Source organism: Delphinus delphis, chromosome 5 (genome assembly GCF_949987515.2).
Source record: "Delphinus delphis chromosome 5, mDelDel1.2, whole genome shotgun sequence".
NCBI classification, from domain to species: Eukaryota; Metazoa; Chordata; class Mammalia; order Artiodactyla; family Delphinidae; genus Delphinus; species Delphinus delphis.
Window position 1 is genome coordinate 96,240,855 of NC_082687.1, and position 12,078 is coordinate 96,252,932.

A 12,078-nucleotide genomic window follows, 5' to 3' on the forward strand; every position below is an offset into this window, starting at 1 on the left:
GCCCCCATTAAAATAGTTAATATGGGGCTCAATGTAAGTTAAAACAGGACCTTCAGAGATGAAAACTTATTATATAAAACCTAATTAATGAAAGGATGATTATCCCTACTTCTCCATTGGACAGCCCAATTTTGCCTGCTCTTAAATCTGGAAAAAATAAAGGGCACCTCCTCGTGGATTACTACAACTTTAATGCTGTGTTGCCATCCACCAAGGCCCTCATACCCAATATTCAGTATTATTAAAATTACTCTACTCCATGCCTAAAGGGAAGTCTAGTAGAGGTTGCTACTGTCTGAGCCACTGTAGAGATCAGTGGAGATTATGGCGTTCCCCAGGAGACTCTTGCCTCACATCAGTCAATCGCCTCGGGCCCCTGGGTAGAGGACCATCCTCTCCTCAGTGCTTCTTCCTGCTGCCACCTCCTGCTTACCCACACAATCTCCTGCCTTGCGTTTCCTATGCAACCCCCATAACCAGTCCTTCCCCTTAATTACACATGATACCACTAATCTTTACATATACTGTACTCACTTATTCGTTTATATCCTCTAACAGCATAACTGCCAGGCTTACCACCTTGAACCAAGGTATGTACACAAAGACATTATTGTCAAACTCTTTATGATTTCCAACTCCACCAAGGTACTGTTAGAAACCTCCCCAAATTCCAGATCTATTTTCTTGGATTACATCATATAAATTGAAAACCTGTTTATGGACTGGCCTACAAGAAATCCATACACCTCTACTTGTGTTCCTCTATTTTACTTTCATAACAAAATGTTTTCTTTGCTGTTTGGGGCAACTTATGCCCTTCTCCCTAAAAATCTCCATGATCATCACACCAAGATTTCCTTATATGATGTTAAAACATCAGAGGATAGATTGAATTAATTTTTTTTAATATTCCACATTTTATGATGCTTCCATATTTTGCAGGGCCCTGTAAACTTGAGGAGAGACTGCCCCTCCCAGGGTAGTTAATTCCTAATGATAGCAAACAACTTAATTGGGAGCATACCTCTCATTTGCAAGTTAAGCACCTCCTTTATTCAGCACTCATACATCAGGCCGATATTCTCCCTGCCCTAAATCCATCCAGGGCCTTGTACAAGATAGCTAGGGAGACCCCTGTACCCCAGATCCCACTGGAGCTATTCAAATGGCCAATCCAAAGCTCATTACCAGATGCTTCTCCATGTGGCCTGGCCTGGCATGGCATGCCCCCTTCTCGTGGAAAATGTAAGTTATAAATTCTTTTTTCAATAGCTTTATACTCTCCATATAGTCACTTAGTAAATTCCTTAAATTAAAATACCAAAGGTACATTTTGAGACAGTGGTCCTATACAACCCTTGCCTTCCATGAGTTATAAGAAACTTCCAATAAATTCTCAATTTTGTTTCTGTTGTTTTCAGTTTTTTATTATTATAATCAGAATAATCTTGATAAATACAGAATCCAGTTCAATCCAATAAACATTTGCTAAGTGCTTTCTAAGCTTCATTCTTGAGCTCTGGGCTAGGGATGTCACTAGCCAGGGTGATGATGGTGGCAAGCCCATGAATGAACCAAAACAAGGTGACACCTCAACTGTAATAATGGTGAAGTCTGTAAAAATTTATGAGAACCCAGATGAAGGAACAGTGAATTCTGTTGAAGGCACAGGGAGTCCGGCAGAGAGAGAATTTGCCAGGTAGATATGGGTGGAATGGAATTTCAGGCAAAGATAACGGTTTGGCAGAGGCAATGTGTCCTGAAACAGGACATGTGGGGAGAAGAGTGGACAGTAAGATATAGCGGGAGCCTGGGGACACATGTAGGATGTGGTGGGTATTGACCTTGAAGTTCGCTAGGATTAAGATGGGAAAGACCTCATATGTCAGACTCAGAAATTTGGACCTTTTCTGTAAGCAGCTGAAAAGCATCAGAGGCCTGAGGCTGGGATGTGATGAGATGTCGCCACTACAGCAATCCTCAGAGAGTGAGCTGTCAACTGAGCTGGCAGTCTTGAAGCTGGGAGCCAAATCACATTCACCTTGCATTCCACACAGTGACTAATACTGTGCTTTACATAGAGCGGTTACTGAGTAATCATTGAATAAATACTGTTCTTTTCTCTCTAGCCGTTGAGTGCTCTTAACCAGTTGAAAGCGCTTGAGAAATTCTCCCTGCCTTTGGCTAGGTCAGATGTCTCCACCCTGGGCATTCCAGTCTTCCCTCCAACATTTCAATCACCCCTACATTGTTGTGACTGGTATCCTTATCTTGCCCCCCTAATTCCATCTTCTTGAGGATCATGTCATTCTTGACTGCATTTCATTCAATGACAGAGTGAGCCTGGGACATGCAGTGCTTCATGAGTGCTCTCTGGATGAATGGAAGAATGAACGAATGACAGAAGAATGATAGATTGAGTGACAGAACGAATGTAGTCTGGGTAGAGGCCAGCACTGCTCTTCCTGGAGACAACAGTCTCTTATCTCTCTGCCATCCTGTCTTCCCCTTATAGCCCATAGCAGGCAAGAGTGCTTTGCTCTTTGGGCGTGGGTACCGTTTGCCCCTGTGCCATCACAGGCCTTTTCAGAGCTGTTTTCTGATGTCTTTCATCTAAACCTCTTCATCTTTTCATGTGACAGAAGCAGCAAAACATGCCCACGTGCACAGTGACTCACAGCATTAATGCAAAGGGCAACTTGTCTTCTCTCTTTTCCAGATTCCCAGGATGGCAACTGACGCTCTTTCTAAAAAAAGAGACTGAGGGTTAGAGACACAGGTTAGAGACTGATAATTCCAAAGGAAGACTCTCTGAGACCTTCTGCCCCAGGATGCAGAGGTGGCAGGCATGCATACGTTTGTGTACCCATATGTGATGTATCTGCACGAGAGTGTGTGGGTGTATGTGTATGTGTGTGTGCATATGTGTAGAGGTGCACAGCAATATGTGTGCTTTGGAAATTTTATCCAAAAGAAGCAGACTTCTTTAAAGAATGAATTAGATGTTTTAGAGTGATTTCCTTTAAAGAATAAAAAAAGATATGAAAAACTTAGAAATAATCAGTGAACTTAACTTGTATGGAGAGTTGATTATAAAACACTAAAAAAAATTTTTTACACACTACTATATTTAAAACGGATAACCAACAAGGACCTACTGTATAGCACAGGGAATTCGGCTCAATATTCTGTAACAACCTAAATGGGAAAAGAATTTGAAAAAGAATAGATACATGTATATAACTTTTTAAAACTTTTTGTTTTATGTTGGAATACAGTTGTTTAACAATGTTGTCTTAGTTTCAGACATGCAACAGTGATTCAACTATACATATATCTATTCTTTTTCAAATTCTTTTCCCAATTAAGTTGTTACAGAATGTTGAGCAGAGTTCCCTGGGCTATATAGTAGGTCCTTGTTGGTTATCCATTTTAAATATAGCAGTGTGTACATGCATGAATCACTTTGCTGTACATCTGAAACTAACACAACAATCAACTATACTCCAATATAAAATAAAAAGTTTTTAAAAAGTATATATAAGGCTTTGAAACAGCTGTACTACTTGAGAAAAAAACCTTCTAAAACCTTTAATTATTATGAGTTCGATCTATTCAAGATTGTTGATATTCTACCATTTTAACCTACCACAAACAGCAATTTCATTTGGTTTAACTTAACTCAAAAACCATGAGTTACCTTTTAGATGGATTCAGAATCAAAACCAAGCATTGCACATGACTTTGAAAAAAAATAGTTTCCATGTTATGAGGTGTGACACAGGGCACTCCTTTAAGATAAATAAAAATGAATATACTTTCCTTTTGCAGCCATACAGAATGCTGCACTATCAAGAGTCTTCACTGACTCTTACTGTTCTAACGTAAAACTTTAGTGGTATATATCATTTGATTTGCTGCACAGGAATACTTAAATCTCATGCATAATGAGCAGTTTAAATTTGTAGTGTAAATACTCTTCTGTAGGTCTATGATGAATGCTTCCTGTCAGGCTGGTTATGTTTTAGCTGAGGTTTACTTGGCCAATTTCCTCATTTTCTGACAATGAATAAGTTTTTAATGCACCAAATTTAACCAAAAAATTAATATTGCTTTGACACAGTGACGAAGCATTTTGTCTGTATATGAGGTTATTTTTGAAGGAGGGACTAATTTGTGAGCAAATTTGACCTGATAAAGTGTACAGTTAAGACTCACCACAGTACAAAATCGCACCCACTGGTATATCTCTGATGACTGCATCCCAGGGGCCAGCCCTCTGGGTCAAGGAACCATGTAGTAGTAACATGCCTGAGAGTAAAATCAGCTTTTTTTTTTTTTTTTTGCGGTACGCGGGCCTCTCACTGTTGTGGCCTCTCCCGTTGTGGAGCACAGGCTCTGGACGCGCAGGCTGAGCAGCCATGGCTCACGGGCCCAGCTGCTCCGGGGCATGTGGGATCTTCCCGGACCGGGTCACGAACCCGTGTCCCCTGCATCGGCAGGCGGACTCTCAACCACTGCGCCACCAGGGAAGCCCTAAAATCAGCTTTTGAACTTCAAAATTATCAGAGACCAGACTGCCTAAGACATGTGTTCAACCACTTGTGTTCAGACTTTCTATGGAACCCCCAAAGAAAACCTGCTATCCATCATTTAAATCTTTGATGAAAAGAAGAATGACATAACCCCAGTCTAATCACAAGAAGCACACCATACAAATTCTGAACGGGGCACATTCTCAAAGCCCCTGAGCAGTACTCCTGAAAACTGACGAGGTCATCAAAAACAAGGAACATCTGAGAAACCATCACAACCAAGAGAGGCCTAAAGAGTCACGTCTATTAAATGTCACGTGGAATCTTGGATGGTTTCCTGGACCAAAAAAAGACCATTAGGAGTTGAAAACATGTTCACACCAAAACCTGCACACAAATGTTTATAGCAGCTTTTTTCATAGGTGCCAAAATGTTGGAGCCACTGAGATGTCCTCCAAGAAGTGAATGGATAAATAAACTGTGTCACAAACAGACAATGGAATATTATTCACTGCTAAAAAGAAATGAGCTATCAAGCCAGAAAAAGACACACAGGAACCTTAAGATCATATTACTGAGTGAAAGAAGCCAATCTGAAAAGAATAAATTCTGCACGATTCCAACTCTATGACCTTTTTGAAAGGCAGAACTATGGAGACAGTAAAAAGATGGGATATATCCAGCAGTTGCTGGGAGGGAGGGGTGAATAGGTGGATCACAGAGGATTTTTAGGGCAGTGAAAATACTATGTATGATACTATAATTGTGAAAACATGTCATTATATCTTCATCAAAATCCATGGACTGTACAACACCAAGAGTGAGCTACTATGAAAACTATGGACTTGCAGTAGTTATGATGTATCGAAGAAGGTTCATCACCTGTAACGACTGTACCGCTCTAGTGGAAAATATTGACAGACTGGGCAGCTGTGCTCGTGAAAGACAGGGTTGATATGGGAATTTTCTGTACTTTCTACTCAATTTTTCTGGGAACCAAAACTACTCTTAAAAATAAAGCCTATTGGGCTTCCCTGGTGGCGCAGTGGTTGAGAGTCCGCCTGCTGATGCAGGGGACACGGGTTCGTGCCCCGGTCTGGGAGGATCCCACATGCCGCGGAGCGGCTGGGCCCGTGAGCCATGGCCGCTGAGCCTGCGCGACCGGAGCCTGTGCTCCGCAGCAGGAGAGGCCACAACAGTGAGAGGTCCACGTAACGCAAAATAAATAAATAAATAAATAAATAAAAATAAAGTCTATTGATCATTTTTAAAAAGAACATTAGGTAAAAAGTAAGGAGGGCTGAACAAAATATGGACTTTAGTAAAAACATAGCAATATTTGTTCAATAGTTTTATAAATGTAGCATTATAATGCAAAAAGTCGATGATCGGGGAACCTGGGTGAGATGTAGGGCAAAGGAACTGTCTTTGCAAACATTTTTTAATAATACTATTCTAATATTTTTAAATATATATATTAAAGAGAGAGAAGTTTACAATTTATCAAAGTGTGGGTACATTACTTTGTTTTTAATAAAAATACTAGAAGTGGCCTCCATTTCGTCTTCCTCTAATTCTATGTCATCTGTACCACAAGGATCCAGAGTCAATTCTCCAGGAGTCAGGGAACCCCTCAGTCCTGGTAGTATGGGGAGGTAGGGAGAACCTGTAGTGGGCAGCCTTGCTGGGGCTCCAAACCTGCTTCGGTTCCCCAGTGCACTGTAGTGCAAGTGTATCATTTTCTCAGTATATCGAGCTGTGAGTTAATGTGTGGGTACATCCTTAGCACAATGCTGGCACTCTGTAAGCACTCACTGGAGGAATGGCAGTCTATTTCTCTCCATGAACATCCATAAAAAGAGGGACATGGGGAAGGATCAGGGGACAAATGACACCAACAGATAGATGATATTAGATCTGGATCTTGAAGGATGAGCCAATGTGTTCCTGGCAAAGTAGGACTGGAAGGGCATTCCAAGTAAAGGGAACAGCAGGAGCAAAAGCAGGAAGGGGACAAGCTCACCAAGTATTTAGGACACGGTGGGTGAGGGGTTTAGTGTGGCCAGATTGGACTCTGTGTGTGTGTGTGTGTGTGTGTGTGTGTGTGTGTGTGTCTAGAAATGAGTTTGAAATAACAGGCTGAGCTAACAGGGAGAGGGCTCCACAGCCTGGTCTAATATTGTGTCCCCTGTTTGGAAAAGAAAGGTCAAGGCGGAAGTTGGGAAGGGATCACAGGAAGGCCAAAGGTCCATGGGAAGCCAGTGGGCGAAGTTCCATGTTCCCTGCCAAAGCTTAGAGTCACTTCTCAGAAAAGATCCTGGAGTCCACATGTTTCCTTCTAAATTTGCTTTGTGTCCTGGCCTATTGTCTTTATCCGGAAAGAATCTGGCTGCCACTTGAGGATCAAGATGATTTTCTTGTTTTACAGGAGACCACCTTGGTCTATATCTCCTTGTGGAACAAAGCATCTTTGTCTTGCTTGGGTCCAAATAATCCCTCAAAATACCACAATGTGAGTGCCTGTTTGTGCAGGTCATGGTTCAATAACGTGTTTGTCAGAACAGTGGGAATGGATCTCCAGGTGAGCCAATTTTACATGAAGCATGGAGTTTGGGGAAATAGCCTACTTTGATGGAATTCATGAAGAAACCCATTGAACCACTGAATGAACCAGTCAACATCCACAACTCTGTGACCTTGGATTCTTGAACAGGTAGAACTTGGATGGAATCCAACCACCGTTACAACTTTTTGTATCTTTTGTTTTAGAAAATTTCAATTAGAAGCCAATTCCATGTACACACAGCTGCATGTTGGGAATCTCTTAAAAATTCATGAAATGTCCATTAAAAAAAAAATGTGTATGGGATTCCCTGGTGGCGCAGTGGTTGAGAGTCCGCCCGCCGATGCAGGGGACGCGGGTTTGTGCCCCGGTCTGGGAAGATCCCACATGCCACAGAGTGGCTGGGTCCGTGAGCCATGGCCACTGAGCCTGTGCGTCCGGAGCCTGTGATCTGCAGCGGGAGAGGTCACAGCAGTGAGAGGCCTGCGTACCAACAAAACAACACAAAACAAAATGTGTATGTGAAAAAATTTCATTAGTTCTGAAGATACTGACCTCCATGCCAACATGTTTTCAGTCACCTGGCACTGAGTGTTGACATTTAGGTATCAGGAACTACACAGTTTGCCTCAGTCCCCACCACTCCTTATTGTTCCTGTCCCAAAGGCAAAGGTCACTTGCCATTTATTATTTATTATTATTATAGCTCTTGTGCTACTGTTTTCCTTACAGCTGAGTCAAGAAGAAAATGAAGAGTTTCTTATGCCCAAACATCATGAAAAGTAAAGTAATAAAACATAGTGAGGTCCACATCTTTGTGGAAGTGAGTTCTTTTCATATGCTCAACATGGAAACAAAATATATCTGTTTTTAAAGAATACAACTGAAGGCCATCTTATGCACCATATCTGTTCTGCTTCACTTGATGTTAATAGCTCAGCCTCCTACATAATTTAGTATGAAACCCTAAATGAGGTACTGTTATTGTCAGCTATCAATACATGAACACATGGAGGGTCAGAGAAGTCAGGATCACAGCTAAATAAATGCTGTATCCAGGGTTCCACGAGGTTATCCTGCTACTAGACTCTGCCTAGAGAAGGCTCACCAGAGTGAGGTCCCCACCCGTGACCAAAAGGTGAATACTTTGAACAAAAACCCAGATCAGGAATTTCCTCTTTACCAGCCTCTCAGGGCCTGAGGATTCCTCTGCCCACACAGTAACTTCAGGTGCTTCAGAGAAAACAGGATTTCAGACACTGAGATGGCTTCCCCAGCTCAGTCCCTCATTCACCGAATGTTTACAGAGTGCTGGGTAAGAAGAGATCAGACAGTGGGGCCCAGGAGTCCAGGCTTTAAACTCTAGGCTCCACATCCCCCTGGTCCTGTGAACTTGGACCAGCCCTGAATATCTCCAAGCTCCAATATTCCATCTGTAAAATGGGATGAATTATATGTTACCATATCATGGAGGGGCTGTGATAAGAATTAAGGGAAAGCTTTGAGTAAAATGGACCTATTGTTTATAACCTCCCCCACAGATTTTTCTTTTGGGATTCTCATCCCTTCATGGAGGGTCTTTGCAAGGCTGAGCTGTCCTCAACTGGCTGCCAGGGGAAAGGGAAAGGGCTTGGAAGAACCAGGTCTAATGCCATGCACGTAACCCGCCTCCCACAGGATTACACCAACCACTTTCCCTGCAGGAACTGGCTGTCTCTGAAGGGGTGTGGCTGGGAGGAGTGTGAATAAAGCTACACAAGTATATGAGCTGTAAAAACCCTGCTCCCTGGGCTCTTATATAAAGGACTTTCACTGCCTCACTGCAGATGAGACAGCAGTAAGCCTTCAAGCTCCCTCTTACATCTGGATCGTACTGGACCTGCAAACTCAGAACAAGGTAAGAGCCTGGCTTTCTTAAGAGTTTCATTACCTGTCCCCCTTCCAGCTCCCATGAGGACCTCAGGTTCCTGGGGTCTGGATCCCCTCACGGACACATGGGGACTGAGTCCCAATGCCGTGAGGAATGAGTGGGTCTTTATCGAATATCCCTAGCTCCCATCCCAGCTTCATTTCGGAAGCTCACAGTCTGTGACTGTCTCCCCTTTATCAGTCCTAAAGAGAGGCCATATGCCCAGGGTAGAATGAGATCAGACCTAGAACTGCCTCTTTTTAAACAAAATTCTGTATTCTTTTCAAATGGAGCACTGATAACATGAGTTATCATCATAAACTAAGCCAAACCAAATGAGTTGTTCATAATTGCTTTTTTATTTCTTGCCAATATTTTCTGAAAGGCAGAGTAAGGTGAAGGCAAGAGGTATGCAGTGAGGGAGGGGTGGCATAAAGGACCAGAGAGAGAAGTTCTGGCTGCCTGTCCCAGCTTTGTCACCTGCCCACTGTGGGACCTTGGGCAATTTATTTACCAGTCTGGACCTTAACTGTCACATCTGTTGCCTGGTGGTGATGGATTTTTACCTACCAGGAAGGGCTCTTGTGCTAATTAACAAGGTGAGAATGAAATACAGGTCAAGGGCTCTGGCACGTAGCTGGTGTCATATAGAAATGCTAATTCTCTTCTTTGAAATGTGGTTTTTGTTACCCACCTGATAAAATCTATGCAGTTTAGTGTAGCAGCTAAGGTCATCCTATTTATAAAATGATTTATTTTTAAAAGCATTGATTGAGGACTTTCTCTATGCCAAGCACAGTGCCTCAACAGTCTAAATGCTGTGATAGAAATTCACCTCTATTCCCCTGGTTCACTTTGCCCAGTCAATTCGGATGACCTACTCCTCCTTCATGCCTTTCCTTAGGCTCTTACTGAATCCCAGATACCCCTCCTCACAAACCCACCCATCTCAGAAGGTCCAAGCCTCATGCATGTTTAACCTTGTGTCAAGCATCACCTTTCATGTCACTTACCATGTCCTTTCTCATTGTGTGGTCATCTGAGTCCGTGTAGGACAGTGAGATAGAAATTCAGTCCACTGCAGCTGGAAGAGAGTTGACAATTATCTCATCCAGCATCTTGATTTCCAGATAAAGATTTGAGACCCAGAGCGGGAGAGTGACTTGGCCAAGATCAAGTTGGGGACACAGTTGGGACAGACTCCTGATCAATGCTCTTTAGATTCCCCAAAGAGTTACCTCTAAGTTTTTAAGATGTGAAACTTTCTTATTCACCTTGATAAATTCAACATCTAGTCTAGTGCACGGCCAGTAGTAGGTGCCCCATGAATGCTTACTGACTGGTGAATGAAGGAGTGAGGAGTAACTGAGTGGATGAGGGAGTGAGAGTTAATGAGGTTCAGAGGGTGGGGAAGAATGAGTGAAGAGTAGGAAGTTTCTGACATTCAAGACTCAAGTCATGCAGACATGTGAATACACAGGCTGCTTGTCTACTAAGTCCAGGAAGTAGAAGGTTCCTTGATCCCACTCCAAAGCAGGCAGCCATGTGTCAGGCTGGAGGGAGGGTCATCTCGCAGCCTAGTACTGCTGGACTGCTGCCCAGCACTGACTCACCTGCTTTTTGTCAGACAGGTTCCCACCAATTTGAAGCCATGAGGATCCACAGCCTCGCCCTGCTCTCCTTCCTCCTTCTGGCTGCTCCGATGCTCTTGGTGGAGGCCAAAAAGGAAGGGAGGAATAGACAGGGCAGCAAAGTCGGCCCAGATAAACTGCATACTCTAGGCGCGCCCCAGACTGAACCAAGCAGCCAGCCACCCAAGCGCCTGACCAAAGGCAAGTTCATCACCCAAGACCATGCCGACTGCAAATGGGTGGTGACCAAGCAGGAGGAGGGCATTGCCCTGAAGGTCGCATGTACCCGACAGGACAACGAGTTTTCCTGTTTCTTCACCGGCAATCCAACCTCATGCCTAGAATCAGACAAAAAGAATGCCTACTGGAAACAAATTGGCCGGAATCTGCGTTCGCAGAAGGTCATCTGTGGTGATGCCAAGAGCATCCTGAAGACCAGGGTGTGCAGAAAGAAGTTTCCAGAATCCAACCTCAAGCTGGTTAACTCCACTCTGATTAGGATCAAGAAACCCAGCCAGGAGTTAACGGAGCCCTCTCCCAAGGAGCAGAGCAAGGTCAAAGTGACCACCCCCATCAGCCCAGCAAAGACCCAGACCATGAACACCAAAGATCCTGAGTGTGTGGAAGACCCAGACTTGGTAAACCAGAGGAAGACGGCCCTGGAGTACTGTGGGGAGTCCTGGAGCTCTTTCTGCAAATTCTTCATGTCCATGGTACAGGGCAGTTCATGCTAATGAGGTCAAAAGAGAACAGAATCCATTAGGAGGTGTCACGTCAAAGCCCTTCCATATGCTGTAAAGATCTCCCAGTTCCCTGTAAGATGAACATTTGTGCTGTAGGAGTGCAATGGATTATTTAAACAGATTTTATAATTTTTGTTTCTGTATTTTGGAATTTGTTTTATATTCATTTCCTTACATGTGATTTTAAGAGGCTGTGGACCTCTCTATGCTTCCATGGCCCACAAAGCTATGTTTCTATGAGCAGTAAGGACCAGTCTTTGAGCTGAATGAGTCAGAGTGATGATTTCAGTGCAATGCTCTTTCTGCCCAATTACCAAATGTAATAAAGCTCTGTGCGTTTTTCAGGAATATGTTCAACCATTGTTTGGTTTCTCTATGTTGGTTCCAATGAACTCATAAACTGGTCCTCATATACCAGTAGAGAAAAAAATCCTGTTCATCACTCATCCCAAATCATCCCATAAGGTGGCCCATTCCTGAATCCCTATCTTCATACTTTCATGCTTTGGTCTGTGGTATTTGATACTTACTGAACTGATTTCAAGTGGGACACCTGGAGCATAATGTGATGAAGACACCTGTCAGGGGCTCACAGATAGTAAGAGGGGAGGCAAGATTTGAACCCAGGCTAGAGGAACACCCTCCTCTGATTCAAGTCCGGGCTGCCCATGACCACTTGCCATATGTGGGACTCCTG

At 43.3% G+C, this 12,078-nt stretch overlaps 1 protein-coding gene across 2 annotated transcripts; it reads left to right on the plus strand.

The window, feature by feature from the left end:
• Nucleotides 1–8,889: 8,889 nt before the first annotated feature.
• Nucleotides 8,890–11,724, plus strand: FGFBP1 (fibroblast growth factor binding protein 1). Of its 2 annotated transcripts, none has more exons than XM_060011785.1 (2): nt 8,890–8,995; nt 10,639–11,724. In XM_060011785.1, the coding sequence occupies exon 2, from the start codon at nt 10,659–10,661 to the stop codon at nt 11,370–11,372; it is 714 nt and encodes a 237-aa protein (XP_059867768.1). In that variant the 5' UTR covers nt 8,890–8,995; nt 10,639–10,658; the 3' UTR covers nt 11,373–11,724. The 2 variants fall into 2 exon arrangements, with proteins under 2 accessions (XP_059867768.1, XP_059867769.1); XM_060011786.1 differs by having other exon boundaries at nt 8,906–8,995; nt 10,635–11,724.
• The last annotated feature ends 354 nt before the right edge of the window (nt 11,725–12,078 follow it).